This window comes from Macaca thibetana, chromosome 5, assembly GCF_024542745.1.
Source record: "Macaca thibetana thibetana isolate TM-01 chromosome 5, ASM2454274v1, whole genome shotgun sequence".
Lineage (NCBI taxonomy): Eukaryota > Metazoa > Chordata > Mammalia > Primates > Cercopithecidae > Macaca > Macaca thibetana.
The window spans coordinates 125236957-125258777 of NC_065582.1; the positions used below are offsets into that span (position 1 = coordinate 125236957).

General features: G+C 34.8%; 1 protein-coding gene across 6 annotated transcripts in view; it reads right to left on the reverse strand.

The window, feature by feature from the left end:
- ANKRD17 (ankyrin repeat domain 17) overlaps positions 1 to 21821 on the reverse strand; it is a 182938-nt gene that overhangs the window by 46513 nt on the left and 114604 nt on the right. For 3 of the 6 annotated variants that reach the window (XM_050790299.1, XM_050790302.1, XM_050790303.1), the window contains exons 12-18: positions 20757 to 20884; positions 20360 to 20503; positions 19852 to 19954; positions 17639 to 18391; positions 13241 to 13389; positions 2477 to 2588; positions 2192 to 2337 (exon numbers count right to left, since the gene is read on the reverse strand). In XM_050790299.1, coding sequence (XP_050646256.1) covers positions 2192 to 2337; positions 2477 to 2588; positions 13241 to 13389; positions 17639 to 18391; positions 19852 to 19954; positions 20360 to 20503; positions 20757 to 20884 — 1535 coding nt within the window. The remainder of the gene's footprint in view (positions 1 to 2191; positions 2338 to 2476; positions 2589 to 13240; positions 13390 to 17638; positions 18392 to 19851; positions 19955 to 20359; positions 20504 to 20756; positions 20885 to 21821) is intronic. The other 3 variants (XM_050790300.1, XM_050790305.1, XM_050790304.1) reach the window with 3 other exon arrangements.

The window sequence follows — 21821 nt, forward strand, 5'->3', positions numbered from 1 at the left end:
CTTTTTGCTTTCAGAGCAAGTAAGATTAGGTCGCCTATGGTGACAAGGTTATAAAAACAAGAAAAAATATGGCATTAGGCTATTTTATAAACAGTATAGTAGAAAACTCTAATCAAATTTCTCAAGTTTCCTCAATGCCATTATATTTTCTCAATTCTTTTAGAGAACTGTTCTGCTCCCAAAACATCCAATATACAACAAAAATGTATGATTTTATAGTAAAATGACTTTCCAACATTTTATTAATCACTTGAAAATACTTACCTGTTCTACTGACACCAAATTAAAGTAACAAAGTGTGTATAGGCAAAATTATTACCCTAACATACTTCTACAATTGTCATAACTTAATCTGTTACATTTTAACAAAAATACATAATTTATAAAAATTATAGTGTCCTATTGGCTTTAATATTACTTTTAAATAAAGAAAATCAACTAATTTCTTCTTGACTCAATATTGAAAAAATTTGTTCCTATATAAAGCAAGTATTTTTTCAAGCTAAATAATGATTGACAATTTCAGTCAAGGTAAAATTTTGCTTTCCGGGATTTATGGGGATTTTTACTTTTTCTGGAATAGTAGAAATCATTTATCAAATTAAGCAGTTTATTTTTCACTATCTTAATATTTGGCTTATAATACTTTTAACCTATCTATTGCCCCTACTATGAATTACAGAAGAAAAAAGTGACACAAGTAGAAGAAACAAAACAGTAGGCCCAGGCCAGGCTCCTTGTCTCTTGTGTGGAGTATTCTAGTAATAAGTGTATCTAACTATCCATGCATATAATATCTATTCCAAATATAAGGGAACAAAAATTATGAAAAAAGAAATGCCTATATTATCACTGTTAATAGATTTCAGTTTTTTTTAATTTATAAAATGAAGGATCACCAAGCCCTATCTTTCGGCACTTATGTAATCTTATTAGATTTCCCATTCATTTGCATAGGAATTATTATATCTCTTAAAATTGTTTATTTACTAGTTTATTTTAAAAATCTAGTGGGTTTAACTAACTCGAGTTCAATATAACCTTATGTGCTATGACTGGAGGGAACTGAGGGAAAAAGCTAGTTTAAGATGCTCAAATGGGAGGTAACAGTTCCCCAGTTTGCTTGTCAGAATACCTTTACATATAATATTTCAAGAAGGATACTGACATAAAGGGTGAAATAGTCATGATGGTGAAGGGATTGGAAAAGGTATTCTTGGGCTAACAACCGAAACAGGACTTGTTTCACACAAAGAATAGGTGACTTCAGGAAAAAAAAAAACCTGAAGATAGAAAAGGGTATAAACGTCTTTCTATTTGTTTAAAGAACAAAACTATGACCTGTGGGGAAACAAAAAAGGCATACTTCAGGCTTGATAAATAGGAAAACCTTAGAAAAGAAAAAGAAAAAAAAGATTTTAAAGCTGAGTAAGACACCGATCTGAATGACTTAAGGTGCTTTCTAAATCTAAGATTCAATAATTCCTTGATAGAGAAGGGAATCTATGGAGACAACACATCTGGTTTATATCCCCTGTACAAAGGACTGAATTTGAAAACAAAACAAACAAAAAAAAAAATGGGTGATCTAGCTGATTATAAAATGTCACAAGATACATAAGTGAGTGTAAAGCTATATTTTCTAGGGCCTAGCTAATCTGTCAGTTGTTCTAGTTTCCTTAAAAAACCAAAAGGTCATATAATCTTACCATCTTATCTGAGAACCTTTCCTCCAGAGTTGAGAAACGGTGGGGAAAAATCAAAGCAAGACAAGAGTTCTCAAAACACATAAAAATTGAATATTCTTAATTCCCTACTAATCTTACAGACAGCAACAGAGCCTGGGATTAAGTACCTTCTATGCCATGTACTATAGGGCCGGCAAAGATGAGTGAATATAGGCCCTGTACATTAGGAACTTACTGATTTGACTTGCAAAAATCTTTCTCCTACCCTAAATGCATGGCAGTACTACTTTTAGATAAGCAGGATTCTAAACAATGTGTGATTTTTCTGGCAAGACAGCTTATGCTAACAAAGATACTCATCTTTTTGTTAGTAAATAATAGTTTCAGCTATTGTGATAAATCTAAACATCAAAGCATTGTTCTGATAGAAAAAAATATATAAGTGAAAGTACACATTTGCTAAACAGACAGAGGAAAACAATTACACTAAGGGGAAACATTACCTCCTGTCTTCCCCCAGAACAAGCCAAGGAGAGTGGTGTGTCCTTGGTTCTTTCTGACTGAGCTTCAATGTCTGCACCATTGTCCAGCAATATTTCCACAACACCAACATGACCAGCTGTGGCAGCCAAAATGAGTGGAGTAAAACCTGGAGAAAAATAATGGTCTCACTACATGCTAAGTCAAAAGAACAAAATATCTAACCTTCAAAACAGGACTAAGAAATAATGTTCCTAAATAAATATTTTGACCATTATTCCAAAAAATAAAACAAAAGTAGGCCCTACCTTTCTTGTCTCGGTGCTCTATACTAGCTCCTCTCTCTAGCAGTGTCTGTACCAGTTCCTCGTGGCCACCAGCACAGGCAAGTGTTAGCGCCGTGTCATGATTACTCTCGGTCTATAAGAAATTATTTTTTGGTTAGTTTATTAAATAACTTAAGATGTTAATATCAAATACATAATACGCAAACATACCGAATACACACAAATACATATGTACCACTCTGTAATATCAAGCATTTGAAAAGCAAGGTTTATGGACGGGCGCAGTGGCTCATGCCTGTAATCCCAGCACTTTGAGAGGGCCTAGGCGGGCAGATCATGAGGTCAAGAGATCGAGACCACCCTGGCCAACAGGGTGAAACCCCATCTCGACTAAAAATATAAAAATTAGCCGGGCATAGTGGCACATGCCTGTAGTCCCAGCTTCTTGGGAGGCTGAGGCAGAAGAATCACTTGAACCTGGGAGGCAGAGGTTGCAGTGAACCAAGATCACGCCACTGCACTCCAGCCTGGGTGACAGAGCGAGACTCCATCTCAAACAAAAAACAAAAACAAAAAAAGAAAAGAAAAGCAAGGTTTACTTGTTTCCATATTAGTAGCCAACTTGTGAGTTTTTAAAAAAGGCTACAAGCATCAAGGAAAATAAAGTATGACTTTCAATCATGCGATTAAAAGAAATACTGTGGATTAACTTTTGCTTTCAGCCATTAATGGAGAAACATAGATCAGATTTATTTTCCTATTTCAAATAACTAAAAAAGAAAAAAAAAAAACTGTTTGAAACAATGATGTTTAGACAGGCAGTGCCGAATAGTGATCCCTGAAGACAGAAATGATTAACCCAACTTACTGCCCAGGGAGTTTCCAGGCTATAGTGCAGGGAGCAAGTATCCAAACAGAGCCTGGCAGTCTCCCCAACTTGAGAAGACAGAATTTGGAGAAGTCAAGGTGGCTAGAATTCATGGAGCAGATTATTGAAGATGAGAGTACTGTGGAGACGGTACTCTGGAGATGTGCAGAGGATTCCCCTCAAACCTTCAGCTGAGTTTTGATCAGTCCATGTGCATGAGGAAATTATCCGAGGCCAGGGAAGGACCACCAGAGAGAGTCAGGCTGAATAATACCCAGGGCTCACATGGGGCCAGGAATAGTTTGGTTCCCACCAGCCAGAGTAGAAAGACCTCAAAACACACAGGATGTCAAGTAGAATCCTCAGTAGTAGGGTCAAATTAGCAGTTGTGGACCCACCTAACAAACTGAAAAGTAGGCCTTGAAATTAAAAAAAAATTGTTTCCAAGTAACTTAGCTGTGTTTGAGAACAAAGCCCCAAAATACTTAAAGGAACAAAACATCCAAAATATACTGTGTATTTTGAAAAACAAAGACTATTATAATGAGACATGACACTATCTACATATGGTTTGCTTCTGCCTTCTGCTAATGATAATGACCAACACTAGATTTACCAGTGTTCATATTCTGTTATAGTTTCAATGCTAACCTAGTGAACTATCTAATTTCTCATACTTTTATTTTTTATTTTATTTTATATTTTTGAGATGAAGTCTCGCTCTGTCACCCAGTCTGGAGTGCAGTGGTGTGATATTGGCTGTCTGCAATCTCTGCCTCCTGGATTCACTCAATTCTCCCTGCCTCAGCCTCCTGAGCAGCTGGGTTTACATGCATCCACTACCATGCCCAGCTAGATACCTTTAGAACTCTACAAGCAACATGTGACTATTAGCATTTGAAATATGGTTAGTGTAACAGAGGAACTGAATTTTAAATTGTATTTAACTTTAATTTAAATTTGATAACTGATATTCAATTTGGTTATTGGAAAACTTACGATGTCTCAATTTGAGTAAATTAATCTACTTTTCAACTGTACATTTAATCAAATCTAGATACAAATTGAGTATTTCCAATGAAATCCAAATTTAGATATACTTTAAGTAGGGCGACAAATCTGGGACTGAAGGGGTTTCTGGGTTGAGGGACTTTTGGTGCTAAAACAGGAAAGTCCCAGGAAAACCAAAATGATTTGATCACTCCAGCTATAAGTGTCACATGCTCACCAAGTTTTGAAGACTTTTAGTATGAAATAAAAATGTAAATTATCTCAGAAATTGTGGTGTATTGATTACATGACATGTTAAAACAATATTTGGATATATTAAGTTAAATCAAATATATTTTAAAATTCATCCCATTTGTTTCTTTTCACATTTTTTAATGAGACTACTAGATAATTTAAAATTACAAACGTGTCTCATCTTATTTTTCAACTGGACAGTGTTGCTCTGAGCATTTCCCTCACTTTCACATACATATCTCTATTATAGTACTTATCACCAATCTGCCTTATATATTTATCACCCACAGAGACTATAAATTCCTGGGAGGTAAGGAACATGTCTTATCCATGTTTGTATTTTCTACCTGTAAGTGATGCACTACTTAGGAAATAATAGATGATAGTTAAGCAAAATGAATGGCAAAAGCTGTAAAAGGTCATAGATTCAAAAATTGTTACTAATAAACATAATAAACAAGGGACTATATATGTAGCATTGATTGCACTTACACATTGTATTTGTAGAATGTACGTAATAATTATAAAAAGGAAAAGCATATTCTCCCAGAATGTAAATAACTCTAAAGACCAAATTTCATTATAAGAAATGAAAAACAAAAGACAAAAGGTAAAATCAGTAAGAGTTAAGAAAAAAGAAAAAGCCTACTAGTCAGTGATGAAGAGGGAGACCGCAAAAGCTGCTCTGCAGAAGAGGCTGGCAGAGAGCAGAGCTACTGACTGCAGAGATCAGGGATGGCCACAAGGGAGAGATGCACCAACTACAACAATGGAGAAGGACATGAAACTTAAATGAGTGACAGCTCTGACTGTGTTATAGTATTTGATATTCATCTCAGGTTTATAGGAAAAATTATCTGATTTCAGAGAAAAGGAGATAAAGGCTCTGATAAATAACTTTCCGATGGCCACATAAGCTAACAACTGGTAGAGATATGCTTTAAAAAACCCAAGATCTTGATAACAAAATCCTGCTCTCCCCACTATATCACAGAGGGGCCCTAAGGCAAAGCAGATTGTGGTAAATATAATGTTAAGTGTATGTGTCTTATGTCCACTCTATGTTGGTGCATATGCAATCAGCAGAAAAATCAATTTTATGATGAAGTTTATAAGGTTTCTAAAATTCTTCCAGGGTTTAAAGAGTAATTTAGGAAAGCTCAAATAGAAAATGAAGAGATGTACATAAAATTTGCAAAAGATAAGCATGGAAAATTTCAGTGGATCAGTAAAATGTTTTTTCCAATATTATAAAACACAAATTCAACTGACATTTATTAAGCACCTTTTTTTTTTTTTAAATTTATTTATTATTATTATACTTTAAGTTGTAGGGTACATGTGCATAACGTGCAGGTTTGTTACATATGTATACTTGTGCCTTGTTGGTGTGCTGCACCCATCAACTCGTCATTTACATCAGGTATAACTCCCAATGCAATCCCTCCCCCCTCCCCACTCCCCCTCCCCCCTCCCCATGATAGGCCCCGGTGTGTGATGTTCCCCTTCCTGAGTCCAAGTGATCTCATTGTTCAGTTCCCACCTATGAGTGAGAACATGCGGTGTTTGGTTTTCTGTTCTTGTGATAGTTTGCTAAGAATGATGGTTTCCAGCTGCATCCATGTCCCTACAAAGGACACAAACTCATCCTTTTTTATGGCTGCATAGTATTCCATGGTGTATATGTGCCACATTTTCTTAATCCAATCTGTCACTGATGGACATTTGGGTTGATTCCAAGTCTTTGCTATTGTGAATAGTGCCGCAATAAACATACGTGTGCATGTGTCTTTATAGCAGCATAATTTATAATCCTTTGGGTATATACCCAGTAATGGGATGGCTGGGTCATATGGTACATCTAGTTCTAGATCCTTGAGGAATCGCCATACTGTTTTCCATAATGGTTGAACTAGTTTACAATCCCACCAACAGTGTAAAAGTGTTCCTATTTCTCCACATCCTCTCCAGCACCTGTTGTTTCCTGACTTTTTAATGATCGCCATTCTAACTGGTGTGAGATGGTATTAAGCACCTTTTATATTCAAAGCACTCATACTAAGTACACTAGGGTTGACAAAGATAATACAGGACTCAAAGGAGCTTACTGATTACTATACATGGAAAATTCAGGTTCAAACTAGGAGACAAGCATAATAATGTATTATGAGATTTCACGAAACAAATATTTAAAGCTAAGAGAGCAGCTTTAAATTCTTCGTGGAAATGAAGTTAACAGTGGGCAACTCCATTGTATTTCTACATTAAGGAGAAACTAAACCAACTAACGTGACATTCTTTTAAGATAATAATGAAAGAATTTTCAAAGCCTGAAGTGAGGCTTCCATCCTCCTAAAAACACCTACACAATCCCAAAGTGGTAAGAAATAACACTCTGTTTCTCAACACATCAATAAACAAATGAACTGAAATAGAAATTTGGGTTAATATTAATAAGGACAAAGAAAAAAACAGGTGTTTCAAATACTGCTGATCAACGGAAATAATTATAATGCAGCTGACGATTTTGTAGAAAGCAAGGTATCACTTATAGGAAGAATCCTTAAACTCAAATTATATTGCACACAGTTACATTAGTCAAGAAGTTATATTCCTTGTCACATATCTAAGAGAAAGTCCCAAACCTGAAAAGGGAGATAGATGTCCAGAGCTTTAAGAGCTCATTCAGGTTTATATTCTAAAGAAAATTTCAGTGAGCCCATGATGCCATAATGTATACACCATTCTATAAATAGAGGTTGTTATGATGAATTCTGGCTTATAAAAAATGATAAAAATATATTTAATGTAAAAATATTCTGTAAGTTATCAACATGACTATTCAATTTTATAATGGTGGTACAGAATGAAAACAAGAAATAGTAACACAGATGGCAATACTGAAGGAAAAACAACTTTTAATGAGCTGAAATTTAGGCGAAAAAGCACTGAACTGTGTGAAGTGTCTTTGAAAAAAGAAGTATGCTGGGTACAACGGCTCATGCCTGTAATCCCAACACTTTTGGAGGCTGAAGCAGGAGGATCACTTGAGGCCAGAAGTTTGAGACCAGCCTGGGCAACACGGCAAGATCCCATCTCTACAAAAATTAGCCAGAAGTGGTGTGCAATGCCTGTACTCCTAGCTACTCATGAGTTTGGGGCAGAAGGATAGTTTGAGCTGAGGAGTTCATGGCTGCAGCAAGCTGTGAGGTGCCACTGCATTCCAACCTGGGTGACAGAGTGAGACCCTGTCTCAAAAAAAAAAAAATTCAATTAATTAAAAAAAAAAAAAAGGAAATACACCTATTAATGACTTTTTTTTTTGAGACGGAGTCTCGCTCTGTCGCCAAGGCTAGAGTGCAGTGGCTCACTCGGTTCACTGCAAGCTCTGCCTCCCAAGTTCACGTCATTCTTCTGCCTCAGCCTCCCAAGTAGCTGGGACTACAGGCGCCTGCCCCCATGCCCGGCTAATTTTTTTTTTGTATTTTCAGTAGAGACGAGGTTTCACTGTGTTACCCAGGATGGTCTTGAACTCCTGATCTCATGATCCAACCACCTCAGCCTCCCAAAGTGCTGGGATTACAGGCGTGAGCCACCGCGCCCTATTAATTACTCTTAACATAATTAAATTAACTTGAAAACGACTAGGACTTAAAGAGCTGAACTTTTTTTAGACTTCCACAACCTTCAAAATCATTACCTCATTCTCTAACCCAGTCAGGTTATATGTAAGCTTAAAAAGTAGGATAGCACTTCAAGGTATTCGACAAATGAGAATAATCAGTAAAATAAATAACCTATTAAAACCAGTCCATATGAACAAGTAGAATGCATGTATTTTAAAGCAGAATGCTTTAATGGTAGCATATTATACATATCACTGTTAATTCATTTTTGCTGGCCTCTTAAATTTCTCATGTTAAATCACTGTGATTAAACTGTTCTTTATATTGCAAAACCAATTAGAGAAAAATATTCAAACGATACTTATACCATTAAAAGTAAAACATAATTTTACATACTTTACAATTTCAGTCTTGATATGTCACAAGTTAAATTTGATGTCTACCTTTCTTTAAAATAACGAATACATGTTAATTATTAAAAAGTGAAAGAAAGCAAAATTCTATAAAGAGCTACTTGTGTTTTTCAGTTTTGAGATGTACTAGAATAAGTTACTCCAAGTTCACCAAAAGACTTCAGAGGCTTGAGAATAAAAACAACAAGCAGTTTAGGAATATATGGAGGACATGTGACAAAAAAGAGGTTGCAACAAGTTTTTATAGCCCAAGAAGAAAACAACTGGTTCTTTCTCATTGGTAATGGCTCCTAGAATCGATCATATTTTACACAATAAAATACAAAAAATATTTAATTAACTCGTGGTATTTGGTTCTAACCTTTAAGTCAGAATTATTTTTCCACATAAAGCCTGTGGTTTTAAAAAATCTCTACACAATTCCTAATTTCTGTATATACAGAACCCACAAATAAGTTTGGTTATACCAAACTTAAGCAAAATAAACTCAACTTAAACTCAAGCAAAATAAACACAAAGGTCAGAGCTATGCTATCAAAAGGTATAATAAAAATAGTCCCAAATAATTCCTTCAAGCTACTATTTATTGGTTTCCTAAAACAGATTTTGATAATAGCAAAGTATGTGGTATTCATCTTAAAAGTTTTGAAAATACCTAGACAAATTTGATTCAGTAAAACTGGACAGTTGGAAAGTCTGTGGCACACCCTTGGCAAGTGAGTTCTAGTTGTGTAGCAGAGAGTTGAAGCCCCTTATGAAGAATGCAAACTCTTCAGCACTTGTCAAGGTCCGGAAATAAAACATATGATTCCTGCTAATCCTTGTTAACAATATTAGCTCCTGTCTAAAATGTTCAATTAAAGCAGTTAAAGGTCTGACCATTTTCCAGAATCATTAGTATTTTAAAAGGAGTTACACTTTGAGGCTTTAAAAGATTAACATTTCCTTTGTTCTTCCTTACATTTTTATGTTAGGTATGCAAAGATGAAATATAAATGATCTCTTACCATCTAGGCAGTGGACACATTTCTGTGATCCGACTTACCAGGCTAATACAATATAATTCAAATTCAACATTAACACACTTAAGTTAAAAATAAAAAACAATTTAACAGTGCAGTGGTTAATAAAAGAATAGAGTCTAGAGCCAGAGTGTCTGTGTTCAAAAGTAGGCCCCACCATTAATTAGCTGTTGGGCAAGTTAGTTAATATCTTTATGTCTTACATTCCTCAAATGGAAAATGGTAATAATAATAGTACCTATTTCATGGGATTGTTACAAAGATTAAGTTAAAGCAGTTAATATCTGCAAAGCGCTGTCTGTATGTTAAGGTTTATTATATGAACAGATCAAAGATCCAAGTATTAGAGAATGTTTAATCTTTCAGAATAGCAATCTTGGTATTGATTTCTTCATTATATTATTTTTCACAGCACAGTATTACCACACATAATCAAAGTACCCACTATGTAAAAGCCCATAAAATTATTTTCTTATCAAAACAAAAACTTCAGAAAATCTTCATTTTTAATCACTTAAAGTACCTGCTTGATATTAAAAACTAGCTGTTTTGTTTTTTTTTTTGAGACGGAGTCTCGCTCTGTAACCCAGGCTGGAGTGCAGTGGCGCCACCTCGGCTCACTGCAAGCTCCGCCTCCCGGGGTTCACACCATTTTCCTGCCTCAGCCTCCCGAGTAGCTGGGACTACAGGCGCTCACCACCATGCCCTGCTAATTTTTTTTTTTGTATTTTACGTAGAGACGGGGTTTCACCAATGTTAGCCAGGATGGTTTCCATCTCCTGAGCTTGTAAGATCTGCCCGCCTTGGCCTCCCAAAGTGCTGGGATTATAGGCATGAGCCACCGCGCCCGGTCTTTTTTTTTTCCTTGAGACAGAGTTTCACTCTGTTGCCCAGGCTGGAGTGCAGCAGTATCATCTCAGCTCACTGCAACCTCTGCCTTCTGGGTTCAAGTGCTTCTCCTGCCTCAGCCTCCCGAATAGCTGGGATTACAGGTGTGTGTTATTATGCCCAGGTAATTTTTGTATTCTTAGTAGAGACAGGGTTTCATCATGTTGGCCAGGCTGGTCTCGAACTCCTAACCTCAGGTGATCCACCAACCTCCACCTCCCAGAGTGCTGGCATTACAGGCATGAGACACCACGCCTCGTCAAAAACTAGTAAATTTTTAAAACAAACATAAAAAATTAAAGAAGAAAAACGGTGAACAATTATTTCTGAACAGTATTTTTTTCCAAAGTAGGAACTTTTTAATCTCTAAACACGTATGGTAAAACTCCACAGAGTAGTTTACTCAGGTCTGGCTAACCCAACAAATGACAAATCTTGATGTAGAGATCAGATAAAAAAAGAGTAAATTTTTAAGGATCCATAGTCAAATCTTTCTATAAAAGCATGTCTACTATATTTAAAATGTAAGTTTAAAAATAATTTTAATTAAAAAATTACATGTAACTTCTCAGAACTAATTTATAATATAGTGATAGTTGGTGAGTGGTACAGCCTGGAAAAATCATTTCACCATCACCACAATAATTTCATATTCAGTAAAATCAATGTCTGGACAAACTTTTCCTGTGCCTGTTTATAAACATTTTTATAAAGAAGTCTTTTTACATTTTGGTGAAGTATTTATTTTTGCTAACGGATCAATTCTTAGGCCCACAAAAATCAGAAAACTACTTTTTGGTAAACATAATAGCCTCGGCTATGTGCGATGGCTCACACCTGTAATCCCAGCACTTTGGGTGGCTGTTATAGGCAGATCACCTGAGGTCAAGGAGTTTGAAACCAGCCTGGCCAACATGGCGAAACCCCATCTCTTACTAAAAATACAAATAAATTGGCCAGGCATGGTGGTGGGCGCCTATAATCCCAGCTACTCAGAAGGCTGAGGCAGGAGAATTGCTTGAATCCGGGAGGTGAAGGCTGCGGTGAGCCAACATTGTGCCACTGCACTCCAGCCTGCCAGCCTGGGTGACAGAGCGACATTCCGTCTCAAAATAGAAAAAAAAAACAAAAAAAAAAAAAAAAAAAAAAAAAAAAGAAGAAGGCTCAAAGCAAAAAAGAATGGAGAAAAATAATGCAAATTCAATGCCAAGTTCAAACCAATTCTACAATGCTATCAATATTAAATGTAAATAACTATGGCTCATCAAATGAATGTCTCATATATTTTTTTAAAAGGCTAGGTAGATGGTAGTTAAGAGTGGTGTCTTTGGGGTATGGTGGCACACCTGTAATTCCAGCTACTCAGGAGGCTGAGAGGGGAAGATCACTTGAGCCTAGGAGTTTGAGACCAGCTTGGGCAGCATGGTAAGAACACGTTACAAAAGAAAAATAGAGTGGTGTCTTTGAAGTCATGCTGAATGATTCCCAGCCCCGCTGCTTCTTAGCCTAAATGAAGTGACTAAACAAAATGCTTAATCTCTCTCTTAGCTACAGTGTCTTCTTCAGGGAGATGAGTATTAAGAGTAGCTACATCATGTATGTGGTCTGAGGATTAGATGAGACAATTCCTTAAAAATAGTCCCTGGCAATTTTAAGTACTCAACAAAAACAAAAGTCAGTACATAAAAAACAACAGATATTTGGGCAACAAGTAAGAACAGAAATAAAATTCCTTTTTCATAGTGTTACTGAGAAACATTTTAATAAAAAGGAAACTTTATTTTTAATAGGTTAAGAGTACTTGCCCTTAATGGTCCATCCAACACGAACACACACACACACTCTCCTCTCTCTTTCTCCCCGCGTTACCCCTGCTAAAATTCAGGCTTTATTATAAAGAAATAATCATATATAAAATTAAAAGTTTTATAATGTACACACCCCAGGTACTATCAAAATACAAAAACTAAGTAAACTGCAAACATTTCTTCGTCCTGATAGCCATGTACTCTTGACCTTATTCGGCAGTCTTCTAAATTAGACCTCTTAACTTTTCTTTAGGACAAAACACACACTATTCTCTCCAATCTCACCTTGCCCTGAGATTTCATGGTCAACTACTTTTTAATAAAAAATTATACTGAATAGCTCTCAGGCTTTCTAAAGCTTAACTTAAACAGTGTCTTCCCCCCACTCCATATTATTTCTTCAAAAAGTGCCTGGGATCCCATACAGCTAAATTTTACAGATACAGACACAGACTCACCACGTATTTCAATCAGTAAGATGAGAATTTTCAAAGATGATATATGATATCAATCATGTGTATGACATACAAAAATATAAATTTTATGTTAGAACCTTTTTTGTTTTACATGAAATCCATTATGTATTTCAAACCATATCGTCTATTAATTTATTGTTAGAAGAAGATAAGCACTAATTTTAAATAAATTATTTCTTTTACATCCTCCTGTAAACTAAAGTTAAAAAAAAAAAGGTTACTTGATAACCCCAGAAACCAGATCATCACATAATTATCACTAATAATCTACATTTAGCATTTTATTTTTTAAATGTGAACTTTAATTAATTTAAAACTGTGGCTCAAGACTTTGCCTAGAGACAAGGCAATCTTTGATGGTTTAAATCTCTGAAAGTTAATGTTTTAAATTATGGCATAATTCCAATGAAAAACCATCTCTCTTAAGTTTGGGACTTACCTGTGCATCAATATCAATGGCAGGGTAGATAGGAAGCATGGTTGAAGGAGAGATGATAGGACTTGGAGTTGGAGTCTGAGGTTGGGAAATGGATGCAGCGATACTGTGGGTAGGAGTGTTTGACATTGCAGATGCTCTTCCACTGACTGCTGTTGAACAAAATAACTGCACTTAATAAGGATGAAACATTGTTAAGTAATAGTAAGACATATTCACTCAAAAATATTTAAAGACTTCTTAAAACAATATGTCTACAGGAAGACTACTATAGCACTAATAACTAATTTTCCTGGTTATTGTTGATGATGACAGTGTAAAATTAAAATGTATACTGAGTAACTCATTTTCTAAATAATAATCCAACTGAAAAACAAATTCCCCTGTTATGATAAGTAGTCATAAAATCTTAATTCAAAATAACCCTGAAAACAAAAATGTTTATGTATTAAATTTAAATGCAAATGGAAAGTTGTCCATTATATCTTAATTAGAAAAGGGATCAACGGTAAAATAGTCAAGATCAGAAGGGAGAATACGTGGTTTTTACTTGCCGATTTCACACCTTATATTCTAGAACTAGTAAAATTAATATCACTCTTGGGGAGGGAGAAATCTCACTATGCAATCATTTAAAACACCTCCTACTGTTCTACTAACTGCAGACTGGGATACAGTAATATTATGCATTGTAGCCCACTGGATGACAGGATATTCAAATATAAAAATTTATCCTCACACAGAAGTGTAGTTGCTCATGTGAAGAATTACTCTGAGGGAGCTAAAATGCTCACCAATGAATCCAGCAATCACACTGACTTAAGGATAAAATTAAAAGATTAGGGTAGAAATAAATGTATGCACACAAACATTCTTCAAATATGGATTACTATTATTCTAAGTATGATGTTGCTGTCATATTATTTTCACCAAAATATGCAACTTAAGAAAAGGCTATTCTGATCAGTACTTGAGGTGGGAGGACTCCAAATATGCTGGCATAGGATATACTGTAGATTCAGCTGAGAGTACTTTATTCTCTCATTGCCTTATTTCTGGAGTTGATATGTGAACATCATCTCCCCCAACCCCATTAAAAATGCTATAGTGTTAAAGTATGGGCATTTATCTTTGGTCAACAATAGTGTGGATGTGTATTACCAAAGTAGTTATCAACTACATCAGACAGAAAACAATCATGATTCACAACTGGATCTGAAACCAGGCAAAAGAGATTAAGATCCTGTCAAGAATAAAACTGAAATTGATCTTATTATAACAATTATAAACATGATTATGAATTAAGAAATCTATTTTACATGAAATCCTTAGTTCAGGCACAAACATACACTATACATTATAGCAACACACATTCTATAATTATACATTTTTAAGTCCACTTAAAAGCCAAAGGAAAAACAAAGGAGAAAATAAAACAAAACGAAACAAAACAAAACACTGTTTGAATCCTTAGGGATCCAGACCAATAGAAAAGGGCAAACACTAACATATTAAATTGATCATCTAGTGATCTGGATATTGTTACTCCATATTGATAGTTTTGTTATGTTACGAAAAGATCAAGATAATTTAAATATACATATTATAGATATAAATTTCAAAAAATATATCTAGAGCTCTTAAAATTGATTCCGTATCTCCTTTGATTGGATTTTCACAATAAAAACGCTAAAGACAAAAAGTAGCTTAAACAGGATGAACAACAGTCTGTCTGAATCACTAAATTTTATTTCATAATACTAAACAGGTTAAAAAAAATCTAAGTTTTATTGTTAAATGACTAAATTATAATTTACATTTCAACTGGAATATGTTAAAGAACCTACCAAAATTACAGTTTTTTTTTTTAAGTCAAATTGGTTGTTCTTATCACCTCATCTAAAAGGAAATAGGAAAAATCAATTATCTCATCATTTCCTTCGGGGTACCCGTGAAATTGTTTACTAAAATTAAGTAACTGTTAATCACACATCCATTCTCTACAACTGAAAGTAACAAATGTAAAATATGTAGGTACCTGAAGGAACTCTAGTAAAAATCTTTACATGTGGGGCTTCATTTTAGGGTTAGATTTAGAAAGGGAGAACCACACGTCAGAAAAGTTTTAATGTCAGCATAGGAAAAAGGGAACTTGAGACGATAGCAAAGGCAAGGTGTTTAGATAGGTTAAACAGGGAGCTGATTCTGGTTTGGCAAGTGTGAAGAACAGGAAAGACAGACGATTTTGGTCAGCAAATTTTATGGTAGAAGTCTAATAAATGAAGGCTAAGAAATCCAGAACAGGGAGTGTGCTAGAGGAAGGGAAAGAAGACGATGAGACTAATGAGGCTGTAATATACTTTAAACCCCTAAGAAAGAAGTGGAAATCATCATTAAGCAACTGAAAAGATACATCCTACCATAGAAATTTAAGATTGAGGTTGCAAAAGTGAGTGCATGAGTGTATGTGTATGTGTATGTGTGTGAATGTGCACATGTCTGTTGTCAGAGATGAGTTGCAGGTAAGTAGCCAAATGTTTTTAATCCTACTTTTCCTCCTTCTGGCTATCTTTCTCTCCCCATAGAAATGAGCATAATAAATAAAAAAGTAAAATATTTGTGTATTATGACAAGCATTTGTCGTATTTCCTAAAAAGTTACGTGCACTTAAAAATTTTTTTATCCGGAACACTGAGAACACATATAATAAAATTTTTTTTGTTTCATGTATGAATCAAAAGAAAAGATACTTTAAAACTTCTGATAATTCTGATCAGCATACAAAACTGTACAACTAGCAAATCATTGTTGACAACTATGCATGCCCAAGCACATCAGGTAAACTCTGATATATCAAAAAAAAAGTTTAAACAACCATTACTATGTAATGCCTATTCTTCATTCAAGTGGATACGTTAATATTTAACTCTACACATCCGTTAGTAGTTTCACATGATAGAGCACTATTATGATCTGAATTCATGGACATAGTAACAAATCTAGGGTTAATGGTTACTGTGTTCCAACTTTCACAGGATATTTAATAATTTTTAAGTTTTATTCTCAGTTATAATCAGCTAATCATGATTAGTAGTGACTTTCAAATCTACAGAAAAATTTTGCACTCATCAATAAGAGCCATACAATTCTTACTAGTAATTATTACTAGCATTTTTCCAAGGTGGTCATTTAACCCTTAAGACTAGCAGAAATTTTCATTCCACATAACTATTGATGTGCTATTAAAGGAGGACTAGCACACTTTACAGATATTTTTAAGTATAAAATCTATCTCAGCTGGTTTCTTAGTGTCTGAATGTTACCTAAACATCTAAACACTATACAGTTTAGTTTTCTATTATCCTTTTAAAAGATGAAACTTAATTATATAATCTCATCATATTTAATGCTATTGAAACAGTTTTTAAATTAGAAAAAGTCGATCATCCTTTCAGTACAGACGAATAAATAAAAAAGGGGAAGAGATCAAATGGAAGTTATCAAAATTCCACTGTTTATTCCTTCCATTTTTCTGTTTTCCTTCCTTTTCAAATTTTCTTTTTTTAATGAAGCAAATTATCCTTCTCAGTATAGCACTCTTATGGCTCACAACCCTATAAAATCTCATACCATTACTTTGTTACAAAGCTTACAAAAAATAAGTACCAAAAACTAGAAGCATTAAAACAATCTTCTAAAATATATCTTCTTGCCGATGAAACTACTTATAATGGAATAAAATTTATCTGGCTACACATCTAATAATATATATGATACTTTCAGGGGGGCCACATCTTCTCATGATACAGTTAGAAAGAGACTACACATTAACATTCACAGGGGACAAAATCACTTACATACAGTATAATTAAACCCTATTTGATTTTGAACTTTATTAATTTTGTAAAAGTGTGTGTTTTTTTTTTTTTAAATATCCATCAGGTTTGAAGTCTGATCCATTAGGATATAAAGTATTTCTGTTCATAAATAAGCTTCCTGATGTGTCCTACTAGTTTTGCACTTCAACTTCTATCAATTTCCCAGTTTATTGGTGTGAATACAGAAGCAAAATGCCAAAATTCAATCTCAATATTCTGAACTTAAAGGAAAAAAATGAAAACAAAAACAAAAATCAAACATCAACCCCACTAGTGAAAAACTTAGATTCTCAAGCTACCAAGCTAAGCCAGAAAGCTTCAGTCATTTGTATTGAATGAGCTAATCTTTAATTCAACCTGTATCCATCTGAGAATTTCTGAGATTGAACTAATATTTCTAAAGCTAGACATGAGTCAGTCCAAAAATAGTTCTCAAGTTGGGTAACGGCAAAAAATTTGGGTACATTCTTACTCGCCTTAAGCAAATCATATTTGATACCTGCTCATAACAATATAAACCCACCTGCCATGATGTCATCCAGCGTGTCATTGAGGGTCTGAGCAGGGCTGGCTACCATTAACCCTTGTTGTGTTTCTGTCAGAATTCCTTGCCCCAGCCCTGCCAACTGTGCTTGGCCCAGTACTGGCTGTCCAACTATCACTCCTTGCAGTTCTGTAAGATTTGCGATGGACCCTGGAGGCAAGGGACCTGCCGCCAGAGGCAAAGCTTGAGGCATCGCCAGAGGCTGGATTGGTGCAAAACCCATCTGAGCAGCAGTTTGCTGGGGTTCATCTTTAAGCAAAACAGGATCCACTTGCTGTAACCGTGCATAGTCTCCCTCAGAAAGCTGTTCTCCAACTCCAACAGGAGTTAGTAATCCCAGGTGTTGGCAAGACTGTTGCTGCTGTTGCTGAAGTTGAATTCTTTGAGCTTTAACCTCTAGATACTGCTTTTTTAGCTGCTGCTGAGTTTTCAGTTGTAACTCTCGTTCTACTTTCTGTAGTTCCTCCAAAATCTTTTGTTTCTTCTGAATTTGTTCCTCCCTTGTTTTGTTCAGCTCCTCGATCTTCTCCTTGGTAAGTTGGTCAGCATGAGCCAGTTCCAAGGACTGCAGCTGTGCATTCTTTTCTATGGCTTCTTTTATCCTCTGTTCCAGTTCTGTTAACTTTCCCTGAGCCTCTTCTACAATGCTCTCTGGAGACTGATTGGTGATGTAACCCTGTACATCCTGGCTGTTTGCTGGCAAATGGCTGCTGGACTTTTGTTTAGAAGCAGCTGTGTGAAAAAGAAACCCCCTCAGAAGTGCACATGAATGGCATCCTCATTACAGAGTTACTGTTGGGAGGTTTAGTGCCAACAGTTATGCACTAAGTAATCATATCCATAAAAGGTGAAAATGTACTGTTAAAAAGTTAAAAACAAATCCACCTTCTTTTTCACAAATATAAAATGTATGTATTTTATGTGCAAAATCTTTGTAAATTAATTTCAGAATCTTAAAAATATCACATGGCTAAAATTAGACAATAGAGGAATGCAGGTTTGTGATACCTAAGTGTGCAATTAAAGTAACATCTAAGGCTATGTGTAGATATTTTATATGGTCATAAAGATGTTAAAACTCATCATAAGAACAGAACAATAATGCTAAATTATTAGGGTGAAGAGAAAACAGACCTCTAAGTCAGGTTTTTTTCACATTTCATAGTCTGTGCCTTTTAAACACACACACATACACACAAAGAGTACCCAAACCACTAAGAAGTAACAAGAAATTAAAATCCAACTAAAATATGTCTTTGCTGGGGCCTACCATCTTCAAGACTAATAGAGGCAAGATATAAATTCACATATTCACACAGCTATCTGGCCAGTAGAGAATTGGGATTCAGTTTCCCCGGAAGAAAAGATGCTGGACTATGCCATCCACTGTATCTTCTGACAGCCAGGTGAATAGACAGATCTGGCTATAGGTATAGCAATCAATTGTTTGCTATATCAACTGAAAAAGGTGCCAAGGCTCTAGGTTGATAGTAGTGACTGAAAAGAGCTGGTGAAAATACTTAGCATGCTTGTTCATAAAAGAATATATGTAGCCAAAAACCAAAAAATAAAAACTGCATTGTTTCTTCACGTAAAACTTTTTAAAAGAAAAACTGATTCAAACCGGTAGGTATAAAATGTCTGGGGACATTACTTAAGAACATGCATGGTGTAACATCCACAAGTCAAATATGGACCTCAGAATTCTAGAGAAATAAACAAGCATATCTCAAGTAACTGAATTATTGGTTGAGAAAAGGTATCCCAGATGTAAAATCTATATTAAGCCAGTCATTCTAAAATAAATTTCTAATATTTGATACGTCTTGTTAATTTATGCCTTTATAACTGCAGAGATTTAAGTAAGTATTTTATAAAAATATCACTCAACTATACCAAGCTTAACATTTTACATGAATAAAAATTACTAATTATTAAAGGAAATCATCTATAATCAGAACTGCATCAAAGATGAGCATCTGAATTTTTCATGCTAAAACTTTTAATTCTAGCACAAATCAGTGTTATTAACTATTTTTTTTTTCTCCCAATAACATGCTTTTATCATGGGTTAAACAAATTTAATAATGCCAACTTAGTAAAATTCCTTGTTTGTAGAAATGGCTATTTTTTGGTAATCTTATTTTTACCTGGACACCAAGTAAGAAACAGTCTTTAGAAGTATAACTGACCTTTATTCCTGATGGGAAGAGTGGTGGCAACATTGGCAGGTGGTTTGTCAGGCTCCTGAGGTGGAACAACCATGGGCAGTGCTTGAACCGGTACACGAGGAGCCTAAGACAAAGGACACTAAGTGACTATTAGTGTCCTACACAATCCATTAAGTAGTATGCTCTAAATAAAGAATAAATTACAGACATTTTTTGAAAATATTTTTAATATGTCATCTGAGACAATGACATATTTACTTAAAACATGTTGGCACCAAATTGTTTACCATGACATTTTTTAGTGGGCTTTGAATTCAAGTTGCTATTGTGACCTTTAAAAGCTAAAGCATAATCATATTATCTAGGATCTGAATATTATACCAGATGTTCATTAACTGTATCGAGTACATATTTACAAACCGAACTACATATTAGAACAGAAAATAACCTAATTTAAACAGAAATTATAAATGAAAAAGTTAGGATAAAGAAGACATGCCATAAAATGCTTTAATTTTTAAAAGCTTACCCTATTTAAATCGTGGGATGGGGGAGTTAACTGAGTGACATCTGGTGGAGGGGCTGAAAGCAAGTTATTAGGATAATCCAAGAGATAGCAAACAACACTTGTATGGCCACCTTTTGCAGCTTCTATCAACATAGTTGAGCCATCCTAAAAGAGTGAATATGGAAGCGGAAAAAAAGTGAAGAAAAATAAGTTAGTTTACAGAATCACTTAGGAAGATAAAGCCAACAGGTCCCAGCCACATTAAAATCATAGGTTTGGTAAAGAACGTTTAAGTGAAAAAGGAGAAAATTTACACTTAGAATGCCATTATGAATGGAACTTGTACATGATATGTTGTAATAACGACCAAGAGAGAAATATTAATTCACAATGCTACACAAACATTTGAGTTACATACTTTCAAACGGTGAGTAGGATCTGCCCCATGAGCCAAAAGTAGTTCCACCACTGCCAGATGACCCCCTGCACAAGCCAGGGACAGTACAGTATGGTCATTGTTAGCTGTGGTTCTATTCACATTGGCTCCTAAAACAGAAAAGGCATGGAAAATCATATTAGTAAAATGGTTTTTTTTAAAATTATGGTAAATTTAAAAATCATGAAGAGTAGAGAAAATAGTATTATGAGGCTCCACATACCCATTACCGAGCTTTAATGATTATAAACACATGGTCAATCTCATTTCACAAATATCCTACATTAATTCTCCTCTCCTATCTTGAATTATTCTAAAGTAAATAAATCCCAGACAAACATGATATAATTTGAAAAGGTTTCAGTATGTACCAGTAAAAGATACCCAAAATACCTATTACTCCTAATGTAATAACTGTATTAAAAGTAAAATATGAAGTTTTATTTGTATTTTAAGTTCTTCAGTAGAAAAGATGACTGAATAAAAATAAACTATACTGCCCTCTATGGGCTAAATATGTAGAGAACAAACACTAAATAGAACAGTACTCTTTTTTTTCCCATTAGGAAATACCTGACAAGGAAAACAGATAATTCACCCCTACTCCCAAATAGGAAGGTATCCCTAATTTATTTGTTTGTTGTTTTTGTAGAAATGGGGTCTTGCCATGTTATCTAGGCTGGTCTCAAACTCCTAGGCTCAAGTGATCCTCCTGCCTTGGCCTCCCAAAGTGCTGAAATTATAGGCACGAGCCATTGCACCTGACCTCTATCCCTAATTTGGATTACTGTGTTAAGTAACGTGGGAAATGGAAATAAAACAGCAGAAAGAAACTGAAATCGAACTCATTATAATTAACCAATGAGAGGGGACAGCAATTATGTATATAATGCTATGCTTGAGAATACTGTTATGAATATATATCACCAGTGCATGTCAAAATGTTTAATTTCAACAGTAAGTTATTTCAAATTTTCTTTACCTATAAACAATTATAAACTTGAGATTTCTTTACTATTATTATATGAAGAAAATGGTATATTACTG